This window comes from Tasmannia lanceolata, unplaced genomic scaffold, assembly GCF_043159265.1.
Source record: "Tasmannia lanceolata isolate RefF3 unplaced genomic scaffold, GAP_Taslan_0.1 ptg000005l, whole genome shotgun sequence".
NCBI classification, from domain to species: Eukaryota; Viridiplantae; Streptophyta; class Magnoliopsida; order Canellales; family Winteraceae; genus Tasmannia; species Tasmannia lanceolata.
The window spans coordinates 4,609,655-4,629,541 of record NW_027518682.1 but is presented as its reverse complement, the minus strand read 5'-3'; the positions used below and the strand labels follow the sequence as shown (position 1 = coordinate 4,629,541).

General features: G+C 38.0%; 1 protein-coding gene and 2 non-coding genes across 3 annotated transcripts; all 3 read left to right on the top strand.

Annotated features, from left to right (window-relative positions):
- The first annotated feature begins 4,293 nt into the window (after window positions 1–4,293).
- Window positions 4,294–14,385, top strand: LOC143877169 (orange protein). The gene is made up of 8 exons (XM_077379048.1): window positions 4,294–4,566; window positions 6,903–7,017; window positions 10,002–10,118; window positions 10,289–10,375; window positions 11,184–11,260; window positions 12,331–12,458; window positions 13,335–13,471; window positions 14,065–14,385. The coding sequence occupies exons 1-8, from the start codon at window positions 4,367–4,369 to the stop codon at window positions 14,140–14,142; spliced, it is 939 nt and encodes a 312-aa protein (XP_077235163.1). The 5' UTR covers window positions 4,294–4,366; the 3' UTR covers window positions 14,143–14,385.
- A 2,436-nt stretch (window positions 14,386–16,821) lies between these two features.
- LOC143878030 (U6 spliceosomal RNA) lies at window positions 16,822–16,924 on the top strand. Its single transcript, XR_013250860.1, has one exon. It is a non-coding gene; the product is annotated as a U6 spliceosomal RNA (small nuclear RNA).
- A 43-nt stretch (window positions 16,925–16,967) lies between these two features.
- LOC143878029 (U6 spliceosomal RNA) lies at window positions 16,968–17,070 on the top strand. Its single transcript, XR_013250859.1, has one exon. It is a non-coding gene; the product is annotated as a U6 spliceosomal RNA (small nuclear RNA).
- The last annotated feature ends 2,817 nt before the right edge of the window (window positions 17,071–19,887 follow it).

Sequence of the window (19,887 nt, the reverse complement as noted above, 5' to 3'; positions counted from 1 at the left end):
TTGTTCATTTGTTTCACTCTGCTATTGACTGAGAGCTTGGGTGGTGTTTACTTTCTAACAATAGAAAAACAACCTAGGAGTTGGATTTGATGGGAATTAGACAGGAAACGTAGGTTGGATGGGCCCCGTGGATCAGCTATGATGCCATTAGGGAAATTAGTAATTGATCTTAGAGCCAGTTGGATCCCCTGACAACACCTTGGTGGAGCCAAAACCCTTTGAAATTTTCCCCGGATGAACTCCCACCTATTAGATAGATGCAGACTCAATAGTCAATACAAGTTGGTGAATAAGCCATGGGTTCCCTTGACTTTGGCATCTAAGCATCATCTTTTTACAAAATGTTTGACATCTTGATTTCTATTAGGTTCTCAATGTTTTTCAAAAAAAAAAAAGGGTTTTCAGAGTCTCTGTTGATCTCAAGCAAATCATGCAATTAGTAGAAGGGCTAGTTAATATGCTCAAGGAAATTATTATATGGGGTTGGGCCTATAGCTCAATTGGTAAAGACTCTTGTTCTTCAAAACTAGATCTGACCAACTGCCCATCCTACCTCCTCTACGTTCTTGACAGCCCGTCTTTGTCTCAGTAGAGTCTTAAAGTGTCAGGAGGTTCAATCCCAGTTGACCTACCCCTCAAAAAAAGAAAATTATTATTTGTCAGGTCAGGCCTTGTTCGAGCTTTAGGATTTCCTCATGTTGATTGTATCATTTACTTCTAATAAAATCTTCTATTACTATTTGCTTGAAAATTTTAACATTAGAAAACTAACATTGATTTTTAATCTTCATTCTCCTAAGAGCATAAAAATTGTATTCATTGTCTATACAAAATATTGAAGTGGGACAATCTGTATGAGCCCCGAGGCGGACTATCTTAATATATTGAATAAGAGAAACCACAGAGGTGGACATTAACCAAGCCTCTACGAAGACAAGGGGACGACCCTAGTTACATTGATCCGTGTCTCTCGCCCCAGTCTAAATTGGCTCATCTGTAATGAAAATTGATTCTAAAAATTCAAAACGAACTTGGCCTTATTTTCATCGTTTGCTATCTTAAGTATTTGGAATCAATAGAAAATTCACATTTTTTTTTTCATTTGAATGGTTAAAATTCACATTTATAAGATTGTAAATAATATCTGTTTGTTATATAAAGTACTGATAAATCAAGAAAGATTTACATTAGCTTTTAGAAAACCTAATGGCTTGTGAGCATGACAACCCAAACTATCGCCAATTTATTTTCAGAGGAATGCTAAACTCTAGGGCAACCTTACAAAAATCAGATGAAAGGGCGCCCCCATTGGAAGCATGTCACCAAAGTGTTAGAGAATTTTCAAAATGTAAAGTAGTATTTGAAAATTAAAATGTTTTTACAAGGTTCCGTTTTTCATCTTTTCTTTCCCAAGAGTCATGGATGTTTTTCAAACACAAAGGACACTTTGTGGGTGATCCAAGACATCACAAAGAGTTGTGATCGAATGGTCATTATTCAAACCAATCAAAGGAATGTCTTGAAGCGATGTTTCTCTTAGTGAATAGACATCAAGGATTCTATAAAAAAGAAGCAAAAACCTGTCTATTAAGAATGAGAAAATGCAGTTATTGCTGTAGTTTTCTTCTCTCTCACTTGTATTTTCAAAATAATTTTGTTCATAAACAGTGCACTAAAATCTGTTTTCTGCAGAACCAGTTTTAGTGATTTTCTCTAAGGCTTGAAGTTCTAAAAAAGTGTTTTGGGTTTGATTCCGCTTGTGCAAAGCGTCATCAAACAATTGTAGGATTGTCCTACAAGGCGTCATTGTTCTTGAAGGCAATTCGCGGATCCCCTTTGCACACAACTGGTGGGGGCGAATATTGTCTTAAGAAAAGTGATTACGGGCCTTAAAGCTTATCTTCTTCTTTCACATATCCTTGATTGAAGGACATTTCCACCAACACAAAGTGCATTTCGTATTCATTGACTTTTACAGCACTATGGTGACGTGCATCCAACTCAGGCTCTCTTTCACCTGATTTTTGCAAGGGCGCCCGAGTTTTTTGGATTTGTTCATGGCAAACTCGTTTCTAGAGTAATATAGTGTAGATTAGAATTAATGTATGTATGAAACCTTCTAATGTTACAAATAACCGTGGGTTTGGGGTGTGTGCATGACACCCCAAATTTCCCCATTACATATAGTACAAATGTCCATAGCTAACTATACACATGTAAATGAAACATACATTTCATAATGTTGTAGGAGGAATGCTAAATTGAAGGGTGCCCTTGCAAAAGCTCAGCTGCAAGGTCACCCCATTTGTCATTCATTTAATTTTTATTTTTTCAGTACAATCATAAATACGGTTCTATTACCCTTTGAGGCTGGGTCTTTGAAAAGGTACCCTTCAATTTAGCACTCCTCATGTCATAAATAATGTGGGGCCTTTTGTGACATATCCTTCCACTTCATTTTTTACGACATAAAACGGGCTTAAAACAAATAGGGAAATGTTATCAGCACTATTGTTTTTTTACGAGGGCACTCCTCAGTTTATTAAAAGTACAGTATGGCCTGCACCATAGGATGATCCAAACCGTCCATTAGATGGGCCACAGCCTAAATAGGTTCTGCCCCAAAAATTATTTTCATAGGTTGATTCTAACCCTCCGATCTATAAAGCGTTAGGATCAACTCTCTAACTTTATAGATCGGAGGGTTAGGATCAGCCTATGGAAATGATTTTGCGGCACAACCTATTTGGGCTCTAGCCCATCTAACGGACGGTTTGGATCATCCTATGATGCGGACCATACCGTACTTTTAATAAAGTGAGAGTGCTCTCATCAAAATACAGTAGTGCTGATAACATTTCCCAACAAATATTATGGCAATTTTTACTTTCGCTTTACTATGGGCATAAAACAATTTTAGAACCCTGCATTATCCCTTTTTATGCCCATTTGGGAGTGAATGCCAAACCTCCAATGCTCGAATGACAACAAAGTAGCATTTAATGGGGTGAGGTGCCACATGATATTTTGTGGGTACAAAGAGAGGCCTAGATTCGTCCTCAGGGAGAATTTTCTTCACAAGATGTTGATAGGGGGACCCTACTTATCCTTTTTTGGGGGCTAAGTTATAGGTCCCACCACTAAAGTGAACGCAATTTCATTATGTGAACTGACCAACAGATAACATGGGAAAATGATATTCACACTACTCCCTTATTTTGATATTGGCAACCCTATCTTATTTTAATATTGTTTGATTGGTAATTTATAGCTAGAAAGAAAAAAGGAGCTGAGATTCATAATTATAAATGGGAAGTGATATATTCTCCCCCTTTTCTTTCCCGAGCCACCCCACTTTTATTCTTTTTACAGGAGGTAGGGGTGAGCATTATTGGTCGGTTCGGTTCGGTTTTTTTCTTTTCGGTTCGGTTTCGGTTTTTTTTTTTTGGGGAAATTCGGTTATTCGGTTTCGGTTTTCTCAAAAAAAATAAAATAAAATTGGTTAACCGAATAACCGAAATTATGGATGAAAACCATTTTTTTCCAAAAAAAAGTGCTATATGTGCACTCCATAGGATGATCAAAACCGTCCATTTGATTGATCACAACTTAATTAGGTTGTGCTCAAAAAATCATTTCGATTGGATGATCCTAGCCCTCTAATCCAAACCAAGATTTTGATTTTTTCCCTCTTTTTCTCCCACAATTCAGTTATTCGGTTCGGTTTCGGATAATTTCGGTTCGGTTTCTGTTACCGGAATTTGGTAGCCGAAATTATTTCGGTTACCAAATTTCGGTCTATTGAGTTCGGTTTAAACCGAATAACCACCCCTAACAAGAGGAAGTGGACTAGGGAAGTAAAGGGGCTACTAATATGGACAAAAGGAACTGATATTGCAACCAATAAATTTAGTTGCTTCCACCCAAGTTAGTTTGTCATATTTGCAAGCTGTTATGGCTATCTTTGCCCAATTTCAAGCCCACCTAGAAAATTTGTTATTTAAAATAGCAATTTATTGAGATTTTATTTGGTGTAAGCCCTTATAGTCCCGTATTTTTCAAAAAGTACTTTAAGAACCACACTATATGATAATCGAAACCGTCCAAGTGATGGGCCACAACGTAAATAGATGATCCTAGCCCTCCCATATATACAGGTTCTATAATATAATATGCAGTTCCTCTATAGATCGGAGGGTTGGGATCACCCTATAGAAATAAATTTTTGGACACATCACTTGGACGGTTTGGATCATCCTATAGGCACCAATGGTGGTGTCAATAAGCCGAGAGAGAGAGAGAGAGAGAGAGAGAGAGAGAGAGGGTCCGAATTCTGCTCACAAGGCAGAACTCTAGGGTTTTGGAAATGATCTGCACGGGTCGGATTTTAACGCTATCGGTCTCTCCGACCCCTGTGCGTCCGTACACTTGTCCGATTTCGAACTTCAGATTTCTGCAGGGAAAGCTCAAATCCACCTTGAAATGGCGATCCATGGCTACCGAACCGGACGCGTCTTCTTTCGCGCCTCCTGTAGATTCCGATTCCACCGAAGTAAAATCCGGCGGGTAATCTCTTTTACTTCTACTCTGTCACCTTTTAATCTTTCTTTCCTTTCTGTGTTAAATTTGAGTTATTTCTTTGATGATTTTGCTTTCTCTTGAAATATCTGAGTTTTATTCTGATCTCATGGCCTGGAACGATACATCTGAGTTTGTGCAATATAGGTACTATTTAAAACTTAAAAGAGATAAAGAACTAAATCTCAAATAAGTGTTACCTATTTCTATCCATTTATGTTTAAACAGCTTCTTTGATGACAGGTGAATTGTGTTTTTATTATCACAAGACATCCCCGTTTTAGTATTTGATTTCGATTTTTATATATTTAGGTTATTTTTCCGTTATTACAACGTGGAAACAAAAAGCTCTAAAGAAAGTAAAGAGAAAATGGGTAGAAAACGTCACTGGAAGTCAACATGAAGCTTGTAATAAGGCTCGCTGGTAGCATTCAGCAAACAAGAATTAAATAGAAAGAGTTGGATTATCTTAGGTTAGGGAGGAAGGGTTAATATAGGCATGGTTTAAAATTTCGGTTTCGGACCCTGAAATTTCGAAATTTCGGTCGAAATCCGGTACCCCAAAGAAAATGGTATTTTATTCAATATTAGATTTCGGTAATTTCAGTCGAAATTTCGGTAAAATATTAAAATAATAATAAAAAAAAGGTTTTTTGGTTTAAATTTCGGGCAAAATCGAAATTTCAACCGAAATTCCGAAATTTCGGCTGAAATAAATAACCGTTTCGGTCCGAAATCCGAAATTTCGGTGTCTGTCTCCACCAAAATCCGAAATCCGAAATTTCGAATTTCGGTCGAAATTTAAAACCATGAATATAGGTACGGATTACAAGTAGACAACAACACCTCATGACTAATTAGAAGTATAAGCTTTTAAGAATTTACAGTTTCACATGTTTTATTCATGCTTTTTTAATGTTAAAGTTTTTAGCAAAAAGATCCACATAATTTTTATTTGAAACTTAAGATGAGTTTACAAATTTTAAATGCACTATTTTTTACATACGTTACTTCAATATTAACAGAAGGAGAAAATATTCGTTGAGGAGAAATAATCACCTAAATAGGAAACATACTCTTAATTAAGAGGGAATGCGTAGGAAATGTTGGGGAAGGGCGCTTCCCTTAAATTTGGTAAGCGAGAACTACTTAGTTTCTGAAGCGAGTTTTTGGGGAACCGAGCTTCCCATCCAAACTTGGAAGTTTCCGGTAACTATGATCATTTGTAGGGATTTGCTGGGGAACATCGCAGAAGGCATTCCATGGACCGGTTGTTGCATGAGAGAGCGGCCATCTCAGATGAATTAAATGAATAAGACAAAATCTGTTGAAAACTGAGCCTATGTGGCTGCTCTCTCATGCAACAGCCGGTCCGCGAAATGCCTTATGCAATGATCCCTAGCAAATCCCTCATTTGTACTCTAAATAATAAATAAGAAGAGATCAAGTTCAGTAGCCTATTATTTTTACAAGATATGATACATGTGGAGGAATGATGTAGCAGGAGTGCAAAGTAGGTCGAGCTTATTCACATAAGGCTCTGAGATCAGGGATGGCTGCATGGCCAATTTATAGAAAATTCACCTGGTCAGTTATAGACTTGGCCTAGTCAACCAGGTTTTGAACTTTCTAAATCAATCCAAATACTCAAATAATTCGATTAACACAAGGGAAAAATCATCCTGGTCAATGAAAAACTCATTCTACTCGGCTGAATTGAATTGCCGAAGATATTGGGTGAGTTGATTTCCGAGTCTGAGTTTTTCAAAAATTGATCATGACTGGAAAAGTATGAAAGCAATCAGTTATAGGGTTAATAAAAACAGGAGGTGTGAAGTTATTGATATAAAGGTCAATTACATGACGTGCTGTAATCTACATCACGAGATAGTCTACAGATGTGTTACGTTAACATAATGTGTGATTTGAACACTTGACATCAAACTCAACATTATTGTCGTATTGAATCCCATTTTTGAAACTTTAACTCACCAAGCTTATAGATACAATAATGCTTGGATTTTGGGCCATTAAATCCATTTATTGTGTATTTTTTTCTTAATAGTTTTAGGCATTGTAGGTATTTATAACAAAATGTGTGAAGAAAATGTCAACCAGGGGCTGAATAGGATCAACAATGCACGATATATGTTTTTCACAGTTAGCGCAGTATTGGTTCAGCAACTTATGATTCCCACAAGAAGATGGATTTGGAATTAGTAATTAATCCCAAATATAACTTTAGTCATTGAATCGTAATTGTGGGTTTTCCACGCATTTAATTTTGGCATTTGATTCTCATCTTTCTTCGATCTCGAATGCAGCTTTTGTATCATAGAAGGACCCGAGACAGTGCAGGACTTTGCCCAAATGCAATTGCAAGAGATTCAAGACAATATCCGAAGTCGTAGAAATAAAATCTTCCTTCACATGGAGGAGGTGCGTATCAATGAGTACTAAGTACTAACTTATCCTCAAAATGTTTAAAACATGGCATCACAATGATTTTGGTTAGGCCTTGTTCGGGACATCAGTAAGATACTATGTGAGTAGATCTAGCTTCATTTTCTGTTGTATATGTAGTTTCTTTTGGAAGAGTGGCCTGTGGTAAATCTAAAAAATAGTGGTTTATTGCTTATAACTAGTTGTATATATAGAAGAATACATGGATGAGTATATTTTGCTTGTATACTTACATGCAAGATTTGTCTCATATGCATTGTATTTAGTGGAATTGCAAAAGTTGTTTAGCAACCAACTCTAGATGTTTTTGGCCTGCTATACACCTCCTGCCAAGAGTAAAAAGCTTATGGTGGGGGTTAATGATACAAAATGCAGTGAACCTTATATACTTTTATTCACCATATGCGTTCTTTTTACATCTTAGGCAGAAGAGAGTGATTGTGTTTTTTCCCTTCTTGGTATCCTAGAGGTGTTAATATTTTCCATTATGAGAACAATAAGATGGTATGGACTATGGACCAATGATGTGCAATGATGTTTCTCAATTAGATCTTTTTGCTCTTCCTCAACGGCTTGTGGAGTTTGTTTACCGCTTGCTTCCACTTGGCTTGCTTTTTGCTTGACAGTGATAGCTGGAAAATCATATATTAGTGATATATGTTAAAGAAAAAAACTATTTAGACTTGCTAATTTATGTATCATATGTAGGGAGGTGGGAGGTGGAGTAGACCTCGGACCACCTTTTTATTCATTGTAAGGTGGCAAAGAGGATATTGTGGGTCATCTTCAGGAGCTTCAATGTCTCATGCGTTATTGCTTTATCTTTTCTTGAGATGGCCAACTGGGCATCTCGTGGAAAATGGAAAGATCCTTTGGCAAATAGCACCACTTGCATTTTGTTGGGCACTTGGATCAAGAGGAATAAGAAAATTTGACGATGAAGACTCGTCAACGTGGTAGATACTAATTGATATCAAGCTTTTCACCACCAATTGCCAACTCAGGAAGAAATAATTTTGGTGATGAGTCAGTTGGTTTTGGTGTCTCTGATAGCGAGTTGGATTTCATCTCCATTAGACATCCTCAAACTAAACTTTGATTTTGGATTACTAGAGGAAACCGGCTCCCAGGCAAAGTGGATGGAGTTTTAGGGATGCAGCCTGGCTGATTATCAAAGCTTATTCTCGTCCTATCAATGACAAGGACCCAATTGAAGCATAAATTATTGTGAATTAACTAGTCTTCTAGTCCTCAAGAGGAGTTGTCAGGACCTTTCTATGTAGAAGTTGATCATACGAATGCTGTCGCTTGGGCATCAAGAGCAAGCCCAGGCCCCTGGTTTTATGCGGACACCATTATGGAAGTGGTTGGTCTTCGTCGAGAGTTATTTTCCTCGCTGTTGATGTGGCATTGCCCTTTTTGTAACGTAATTAACTATTTTATGGAGAGAGCACTTTGGGTGTTTGGATCTTTTTTTTCTTTTATTTTCTTTAGTTGTTCCTTAATGAGGTCACCTCGGGCTCTGGCACTATAGGTTCTGTTTGTCAATAAAAGTGCCGTTGTCATGCTGGGAAATATGTTTGCAGTTAAAATATAGACCCATGACCCTGTGGAGTTTTGTGTGTTTGTGTGTCCATGTGCCTAGGGTTGGGATAATGTGTGTGCTTATGGGTGGATTTGAATGTGTGTGTGCACGCAGCCAAGAAGTTACGAGGATAGGGAGTGTATGTGTGCATGTAAATACCTATATCTGCAGTAATAAATTTGGTTAGTGTTGTTGACGAGTCTATTATGTAAATGCTATTAGTCTATGCTGTAAATTTAGGTCTTTAGCTGTATATTTTACAACTAAAATTTCTGTGAGAGTAGAATTGATTCAGAGTTGTACTGTAATGTTTTGAAGCCATTTGGGATTTCCCAGCTACATATGAATCCCACCTATGATATATTAGTTAAGTTGGACTTTGCCCTCGCATATGAGTACCCTAGGATGTTGATGAAACCAAAGAATAAGGCCAAGGCCGAGGCTGAAGGAGCATCATTTCGCTTGTCAACCCAGATACATGTTAGGCATGGAGGCATACAAGGATGAAAATAAGAAGTCATGGAACCAACCATAGTTACCGAAGGAGGAATTCTATAATTGGATGGGTTTAAATAGCTTTGAGGGTTTTTAGAAATCCATCTTGCTTTTAGTCATTTAATTACTAATAAATGTAGCATCAGTGCACAATAGTATACAATAGAACCACTGTTAGTGATAATAATAGGATGGGCGATAATGTTGATTTGATTGTGTTGGTGAGCAATTCTAGACTATTAGCTCTGGTTTCTCTAAGATTTAGGTGGAAGGAAGATGTCTACGTGAGAATATCTTGCAACACCAATATGATTATTGCTCATGTTATTGCACCATTTCGTGCACTGTGACAATGGGAGTTACCATGATTGGGTTCGTAGATTGTCTCAAGTACCAAAGCATGCAGTAGTTTATTGTTGAATTGCAACAGTTTCATATAACTAAGATCAACCCCTGCGAAAGTTACCCAATTTGCGGACAAGTATTTTTGGACCATGATAAACGGATTATTTAATCTGGCAATACAGGTTAGTGAAATGGACAAGGGATGTTTTGGATTCATATGAAGTGTAATCTTTCAAGAAACGAGTGTGAGTTTTCTAAACTTAGCTGTGATGAAGTCTTGGACTCGGGTGTGGATTTGCGCATTGGGAGTGGAAGACCCTTGGCAGATGCATGAAAGATAGGAATCTGGAGATATTGTTACCTAGAGCTTCTCTGTCCGATAGATATTCCTTAACAGTCTTATTCCATAGTATTTCTTTAAATGCTGTTCAGATATACACAACCAGTGGCTGGCATAGTTGGGATGATTTTGATTTTCTAGTTCTGGTGTACAGTATCATGCGATTTGATATTCTTTGTTCTCTTATTGTTGTAGGTTCGGAGGCTAAGGATACAGCAGAGAATTAGAAGTGTTGAGCTTGGAATCCTAGATGAAAAGCAAGAAAATGAACTTCCTGATTTTCCATCTTTCATACCATTTTTGCCTCCTTTGGTAATTTTTTATGTTTCTTTGCACAGTTTGAAGCCATGGAAGTTGAATCCATGTTTTTTCGCACATTCTTATATTTGTTCTGTAACTTATTTTATGCAATAGATGAAATGGACTTCTTTTATTTCTTAGAGCGATTCTTAAGAAGTTATTAACCAGTGTATTGCTATCAGAACCATGGGAATCTTAAGCAGTACTATGCCACTTGTTTCACTCTCATTGCGGGGATTATCATTTTCGGAGGCCTTCTCGCTCCTACTGTAAGTTCTCTGTTTTAATGTCACATCTATGAATTATCTGGGAAACTAAGCATATTAAGTTTCAGTAGAAAATCCTTTTTTGTTTTTTCTTTCTGATTCAAGCATTCTAGTTTTAAATAATCGTTCTTATAATTTCAAACTGAATTGGTTTTGAATCGTTGTATTGTTCCTATATATGTATTTTTGTTATAGTGAGAATTCTAGATTGCAGATAACAAGAGACAAGAAATAGCAAAATTTAAGTTTCTCGATACCATAACCTCGGCTATCACAGTTAACAATCCTTCGGCTGTGCCTAATTTCAGTCATAGTTGGTCTGGTCTTATATATTCGTACATCCTTCCTCATGTAACATATTTATTAATAGACTCTTAACCATGTACTAATTAATTAAAAACCCTAACTTGAGTTGTTTGACTCATTGTTTTGGTTGAGAATTCATTGTTCGTAAGTATATCACATCTGTGTATCAGTTCCACTTATCTATTCATCATAAAGAAGTTATACTGGAAAGTATTACCTTTCAAAAAAAAAATACTGGAAAGTATTAGGACAGTATCCGAGGAAGTCCTTCACTTGCCTTTTGGAACTCGTATTATCTCTGCACTTTCCAAATAAACATGGTAAAATACATTTCTTCCAATGTTGAACATATTAGGGTCTTTATACTTTTTCAATTGATGCCGAGCCCAACTAGTTTGGGACAAAGGCTTAGTTGAGTTGAGTTGAGTATATTTATTCAATTGATCTTGGATTTTGTAAGAGAAGGAACCCTGTCACTAATCTTAGTTTTTTATGCTTTTTGCAGCTGGAACTTAAGTTGGGAATTGGGGGCACGTCATATGAAGATTTTATTCGTAGCGTGCATTTGCCAATGCAGTTGAGGTATGCCATATAGTGTGGTATATATCAACCAACACTTGTTTTTCTCTTGTTTAATGATAAAGTTGACACGCATTTATTTCTTTCAGATATACTTTATTGAGATCGTATATATTTTTCAGATGTATTTGGTTAAGCGTGCTACACAAGAAAAATCTCCAGATCTCTTCTGTTGGTCCTTGGCTGTCCCTACTAATCCACAAAATCTGTACTGATCCACTGTTCCTAAAAGTGACAAAAAATTCCTAAAAGACTTGCTGCATGTCTGTAATCACCACGACTAGATGAGGAAAATAGAAGCTTCTTTTTTTAAATGGTAAAAAATGGAAGCTTCTTCAGGCTAGCCAAAACGAAACAACCAATAAATACTTTTTCATGCCATGTAATTCCATGGTCAAATCATGATCTAGTTACAAGGGTAAGGTCAGACTGAGTAGTAAAGCTAGAGAAACAAACTAAATTGTTACAAAAAATCCAAAACTGACAGATATCATTATAGTCGTGGATACATTGACCTCAGACGCACCTCCTATAGTTTTGATAACCCCAACGTACCGCTCTATCAATTTGTTTATGCATAGTACTTCATAAGCCTCAGATATTCCAAAGTGACAGTTTTTAATAGTTATTGGTTTTGGATCTGTGAATGCTTTACGTATTGTTGACCATGGGTATGGATTTTTCACTTCTTTGCCCTAAAATGGACATTTAGATGGCTTTACTGATTCCCAAGTGCACTCCATGGAAGGTAGAGACTGTAGATGATCCTCAGCCCCACTTTTGACCTGACAAAAATCATAAATATTGTCCATTCAGAAAAAAAAAAAATACAATTGTGCATATTGTCCCATCGCATGAAGTCCTTATGCAAGATGCCTTATGCATAAATACAACAACATTCATTGCCTTTGTTGCATGCATAGGACTTCCCTCTACTGAATCTTCTTGAGGCCCTACAACTTATTCTTTCCATCCTGAGACAGCATTTTCTGCTTATTATGTAGACTATCTAATTGATAATATCTTATTTTGTATTCCTCTATTTACCGACTCCGTACCTTGGAAATGTGCAGTGATGTTGATCCTATAGTAGCCTCATTCTCAGGCGGAGCAGTTGGTGTGATTTCAGCCTTGATGGTGGTTGAAATCAACAATGTCAAGCAACAGGAACATAAGCGTTGCAAATACTGTCTTGGAACTGGTACTCTTGTATAGCCTTGTTTGCATATTGAAAATTCAGGCAATCAGTTCTTACTTTGGATTGCAATATTCATATGTCAAAGTCAATAGGTTTTGTTTCTACGCTTCTTCAATGCTTAAAATCATACATTTTCTGTATCCCTTTATGTTGCCCATGACTGTTTGGGGCATTCATCTAAAAAGTGCCTATCTTATCTTAACCACACTAATAACCCCTCTTTAGTGAAATGGTTCATGGAAATATCAGGAAAAGATTTGCGTTGGGATTGCTTAATGAGCATCAACAGTTTCACGTCTGGACTCGAGATGCTACTTTACACAAGTTTCATCACTCTAAAATCTAGAACTTAATTTTTGATTAATTGGTTTGACCTGTAAAATGATCGATCAAACTATTATTCATTTCTATTCAAGTGGGTTACATTTTCAAAAGATTAATGTCGAGGCACAAGTTGCTCATATTTAAATGTATCGTGTATATTAATGAACACAGTTTTTTTTTTAAATAAAAAATAAAAAACAAAAAACTAGAACATATGATTATATGAATTTGGTGAGGCTGAAAAGGGGGATGTACTTTTGATTACGTTGTCTTATCAATATACTAATTGACTCACACTGAATTTGCAATCCAAAATTGTATTTATACTAGAAGAGAGCAGCACTTAATATGCCCAACCTGATTTATGCCAAAAATAATGCATGCTTTCATGATCTGCTTTTTATGTAAGTACGAATGGAGATAATAAAAGTAGAGAGCTTAATTTTATGAGTTCACTACCAAAATGATCGTTGTTAAGGTATGGTCTCAATGATCAACTGTGGATCCCACATAGCATAATTGTTTGATCATCGGTTTGTTAATCTGTTGATGCAGGATATCTTGCTTGCGCTCGCTGTTCAAGCACAGGATCAATTGTTCTAGTTGAGCCAGTTGCTACGGTTAATGCTGGTGATCAGCCTTTATCATCACCTAGAACAGAAAGATGTTCAAACTGTTCTGGGGCAGGAAAGGTAGAATTCCTGCAAATTTGTAACACGTTTGTTTCAACCATTGTTATGTTTGTGTATGCATTTATCATCAGAGGAATGCACCATTGAACCCTGAGCATAAGCGCTCTATCCAATGTTGGGATGTCAGGGATATATTGACTTGCTCTAGTGTGTGTGGGAAAATATTAAGGGCCTCTTTGGTTACCTCTAAATACTATTTGCGTACAGTTAAATATGACCATTTGCAAATACTGGTTAGAATAGTCTTAGAAATGATATAGCCAATTACTTCCAAAGTGGCCTTAATATCCGGTTTGAAAATAAGATTATCTCAAAATAATTTTATTTGCACGTAAAGATCAATTTTGTGTGGTATCCAAAGAGACCCTGAGGGTATAAGCAAGCATGCATATATTGTAAGTTTGCATTGGGTTCTAATGCTTATTCCAAAGTCTCATCGAAACCATTTGTTCATGGCTATAAGAGGTTATATCGCTGAGGCCACTGTTTTTCAGATTGCAAACTTGAATTTGTTCCTTTTCTTTGTTGTCCAGTTTGCAGTTCAGCATTTCATGTGTTGCATACTAATTCAATATTTTGTTTTCTTTTTCCAGGTCATGTGTCCCACGTGCCTCTGCACGGGGATGGCAATGGCAAGTGAGCACGATCCACGGATTGATCCCTTCGACTAGAGTTGCTCTGCATCCTTTTATCTTCTTTGAGATGAGCGGAAATAAGATCTCTCTTGTTAGATGCATCTTCAGACTGACCATAAGCATCCCTGTACATAAGCACTGTGATGTTCCTGAAAACATCCATTGCTCTTCGTATTTCTGGAACACAGATTGAATAATTCCCTGATGTACACAGCTTGTGTTTGTAATGCATGGAAACCATCAATGAAAACATCATATGTGCCATGAACTTTACTGAAACCCTTCCTGATCAAATTCTCCTGCATTTTTTTATTTCTAACGATTTCTAACTGCTGAGTACTTGTTTTCTTTCTCGCCTGGTTATGTTACTGGACCTTGCAGCTAGATCCATGATAGGAAACAAGATTCTTCTTCATTTTTATTTTTTTATCATTGTGATCTCTAGGTATTGGTTGGAAACTACAGGAGATCTGTTTCGATTGAGAATTTCAAGTTTCTTTTATTACTGAACCATAGAATTAATGCTTCAAATATCCATCTATAGAAGAACTGTGAATATCTAATTAGGATCTTCATCGAGATAATATTTCGTGTTTTATGAAATCTACTTGAAATTGCCAATTAAAAGCCTTACAAAAAAAGGCCTGGAAAAAGGTTACTAATACGGTGTCGTTATCTATCAGGAGCATTGGTCTGAAAAGAGCTCAAATGGATGCCCATGTTCCATTCTATGCACGTCATGAGCCGACCTGCATGGTCTTGGTCGCATCCTGAGCGAAGACCCCGCGCATGAGATATAGTACAATATCAACTGTTTAGCTTTTCTAGCTGAAACCCTAAGCAAGGCTTTATGGATCAAGAGAGTAGGATAATCTGATCAAGGTGTTCTAAATAGCAATTGGACACACTTCGGAGCAAACAATTGCAACTGTGAAGTCTCAAATAGGGCTCCAAAACAGGAACAAAGAAACAGTAAGGGGCCGTTTGGATACGTGGATTTTAGAATTCGAGATTTCTTTAAAATTGTAGCTAAGAGACGAGAAATAGCGGACCCTTTTGACTTGTTTTTTACTTCTCGCCCTTCTTTCCGTCAACGAGAGAGTAGCAGATCCTCCCATATTTTCAGGTTTTAGAAATCTCAGGATGCAGGAGAGATTTTTAAAGCATGAATTTCTCATTTAAAATCCAAGAAACGCTGCCAGGACAACATACAGCAGCTTGATCATGAACCACTTTTACACTGTTTTCAAACTAAAAACTAAGATTCTAAAATCCACGTATCCAAACGGCCCCTGAGCATTTCCATCCAAGAGGCGAAAGAGAAGGACTACAACACTGTTATAGGATAGGGCGAGAGGTGGCAATGCGGCAGGGCCAGATGTTACATTACTGTCCCCGTCCTTGTCCCTGACTCATTAGGCTTGGTAATTTCATCCGTGAAAACAGGGATCCACCCCGCCCCGCTCGGGATGGGGGTTTAAAAAAATCCCCCAAAGCGGGACAGGGCGGGGATGGGGATGGAGATGGGCCCACCCCACCCCGTTTCAATATGCAAGCCATTATCAATACCCTCTTATTTTGGTATTGTTTTAGTGTTTTTTTTGTGAAGAGTAAACATTTCTTTTAGGTTAGTGATATTGGCACTACTATATTTTGATAAGTGCATAAACATGGCTTGTCTTTTCTTCTCTGTGGGTGTTAAAAAGCATTTTTTGAGGTGGGGATTTTTGTGCGGCGTGGGGACGGGGCAGGGGATGGGATGGCGATTATAAATTCCCGCGGGGGCAGGGACGGGGATGCCCCGCCATCCCCGAAGCGGAGACGGGGAATTTCCCTTCCCCGTATCCCCACCCCGCCCCCGCTTGAGGGGTAACGGGGCATCCCCGTCCCCACCTTGCACACTACAGGTAAACCATAAAGGACTTACCTGTTGGGTTTTCTTCTTCTTCGAAACCTTAACGGCCCGTTTGGATGCCGAGAATATTTTGATTTGGATTTCTCACATTTGCAGCCCTTTTTGTGTTGTAATTTGGATCCAGATCAAATCCTTTGATTTCCAAATTAGCGACTGACGGTAAAAAAATCAGATTTCCAAGTATGCTGTGGAAATAAGTAATTGAAAATCCACAGATCATGCAGTTTCCTTCACCCTCTTTGCTCCTCAACCTCTCCCCAACAGCAGGAAGTACCCCCTTCCCTCTCTATCTCCCTCAACATGAGCTGCCGGATCTATTCATTTTATATTCAAACCTCAATTCCAAATCCAAATACAAAATATGAGGCATCCAAACGGGCGGTGAAGGAGATAGGGTTTTTTTTTCATGAAGGGAGGAGAAAAAGGTGAGAACACAAAATACAAAAAAAGAAAAAGAAAATAGAAAAAACAACTTACCTGTGGGGCTTTCTTCTTCTTATTATTCTTCGAAACTGAGTTAGGGTTTTTTTCATGATGGAAGGCAAAGCCGTGCGAAAGAAATAAAAAAGAGAGGCTTTTTTTATTTGATGAGAGAAAAGGGTTTATATAGCTTATATAGGGGGCCACTTCTTAAAACAGAACATTAGGTGTTGAATCGGGGCAGGGCGGGATGGTGTGGGGCCAGAACTATCCCCATACCTGTCTTGTCCCCACTTCGGGGAATTTTTTTTAATCCCTGTCCACGTTTAAATCTGAGAATCCCTGTTTTCGCAGGTTTAATTGCCAGCCCTAGAGAGAGATCCTCTTCGGAGGCATCCAATACAATTGGAATAATACGGAGAAGATTAGCATGGCCCTTAAGCAAGGATGACATGCACAAATCAAGAAATGGTCTAAATCCCTGCTTAAATCGGAGAATCCCAATTTTCGCGGGTCCAGAGAGAGATCCTCTTCGGAGGCATCCAATAAAATTGGAATGATACGGAGAAGATTAGCATGGCCCTTGCACAAAGAAGACATGCACAAATCGAGAAATGGTCTAAATTTTTTTGTAAGTATAGGAAGGCGAGGAATAAGGGGACATAGACAAATTAGGTGAAGGTCGAGGCTCCATTTCCCCTGTGAGGAAATGGTTTGTGTGCAGTTGCACGGATAAGCTATATGTGCATGGCTCCACAAACCATGGCGGGGGTCACATTTTTTGGGGGATCCAAAGCATTCATTTGGAAGGCCCTTCTATGGATAGGGTATGTACCAAAAATCAGCCCTTTAGTGTCATCCTAACCCGCCATTTGTGGAGGGAAAAAATGGGCAGAAACAGTGTCTATCAATTTTCCCCTCCAACTTTGATTGGGTTAGGATGATTCTATGGGCTTATTTTTGGTACACATAGCATGAAGGTTTATTTTTTCCACTTTTTGGAGAGGGAGGAATAAGAGGGGCCTAGACAAATTAGGTAAAGGTTGAGGCTCATAGCATAAAGGTTTATTTTTTCCACTTTTTGACATTTTCACACGGGATTAGAGTCATGTCGTCAGATCAGAAGAATGTGAATTTTTGGAAAGATAAGTGGTTAGCTATTGTTTCTGTATCCCAAAAAACTCCGAAGCTTCTTTAGGATTGTAAGGAATACAAATGCAAGGGTGTGTGAGTATGTTAAGAGGGGGAGAAGGGTTGCAAATTGGAGGGACTGTACATCCCAGTGGATCAACTTGATTGTTGGACTTAGGCCCTTAAATTAGGTGGCATTTTTTCTAGTTAAGTCGCTATTTTAATTCTTCTAATGCCCTACTGCTTCTCCTTGGTATAAAATTTGGAGACCCATTGTTCTGTCAAAAATTCAAGCATTTTGTTGGAGGACTCTGAACAAAATTAACACTCGGACATGCTCAGAGCTCATTAGCTTCATATGGCGACTGCCAACTAGATGTTACTCATAAACTTCAGAAATTTCACTAGTTCTTAGATGCAATTACAGTAATCAAAGGGTGCTTATATAAAGCACTTACATGATAATCATAGAAGGGAAATCAAGTTAATTATGGAAGGGAAGGAATCCTAATCAAATCTACCTAATTAAATCTACTTTCCTAATCTTTCTTGCTTGCCTCTTCTTATCCACTCGCCTAATTTATCTAGTCTCCTCATTTAGCCAACTTACCCAATCTACCTCCAAGATAATCCAACGGTGAGATCTTAATTTAATCCAACAGTTGGATCCCACATATTCTAACATGCCCCTCTCAAAAGTATATGGATTGAAAATCGATATACGTTTGATTACAATAAAATTGCCAAATATAGAAAATAGAATTCCCAAATTACAAATTTAATCAAAACCCACAAATTGTATGCACACTTCCGAAAGTTGATGGTGAAGACTGATCACCAACGATGGTTGCCGAAAAAGACGTCGCTTGTTGATGTGTCGCAAAGAGGGTTTAAAAGAAAAAAACCAATGGATCAATAGATCATAACCTCAATAGGCTAGACAAGACTCAAGCCTCGATGGGCAAGTAAGATCGAGTCACTATGGACCAATGCTGGAATGAGCAAGAATGGGCCTCGATGGGCATGACAACATGGGTTAGTTTTAGAATACAAATCTTCATGGGAGTTTCAAATTGCTCTCTCAGGCACGAACCTCGAGGAGAGAGGCCCCTCAACTGAGTAGAGCTTCTATTTCGGGCACGCACTTCGAAGAGGTACCTCAACTGAAATGGATCAAGGAATTAAAGAGAGAAAAAATGAAAGCATAGAGATGGGCGACGAATAATGGCGGAAAAGCTAACAACACATAAAAAAAGCCAATGACTTTACTGATTTAAATGGTGCATGAATAGGAGGGTGCAAATATCAAAATTTAGGAGATAGATTAAAGAGATGGGGTGCATTGAAAACAGAGAAAAAGTTAGCCCTGTCTACACCATAGGCTTCTGTGTTCCGTGGGCATCCCTCATATCTGGAGAAAACATTGAGGACTTCATTCTCTTTCCATGAGGCCAATCAAATGAACCTAAGGGGAGATGGCTGCGAGTGCAGTGAAGGCATAGATGAAAACCCATGGATTGAACATGGGAAAGTAGAGATGAAAATGAGACAAACACAAAGGAAGCGAGTTCTAAGAGTTGGGATTTAGATTTGCAAGGGCTGTTTTTGCAGCGGATAAATTGGAGAGCTATGTTGGCCCGGCGGACGGCCGAGTTAGCCGTCCGCCGGAAAACGGAACTGCGAAAGCTGTGGTCAAGGACGGGTCAAATCATTCCACTTTGATACCATGATAAACTTTAGAAATTTCACTAATTCTTCACAGTAATCAAAGGGTGCTTATATAAAGCACTTACATGATAAGCATAGAAGAGAAATCAAGATAATTATGGAAGGGAAGGAATTCTAATCAAATCTACTTAATTAAATCTACTTTCCTAATCTTTCTTGCTTGCCTCTTCTTATCCACTCGCCTAATTTATCTAGTCTCCTCATTTAGCCAACTTACCCAATCTACCTCCAAGATGATCCAACGGTGAGATCTTAACCCAATCCAACCGTTGGATCTCACATATTCTAACAGTTACCTTTGCGCAGTGGAGGAATACATTCAACACCTTCTCACAGGGTGACTTCATTCTATTGGGATCAAGAACTCGGTACAAGATTTCCTTAATTCAATCCAAGTTTTGTTTTGAGTTAGAGGGTAAGAGGTATTGACTTTTTATGGTAGAAGTTCAACCCTCAACTGCTTGGTTTAGAAAATCAGATTCACAATGATTTCTTGTTCTCTTCAATACCAATCTTTCTCAACCTAGCAGACATAGGATACACGATTTTGAGAGGTTAACACTTCCAAAACTTTAGTAGCGAGATAG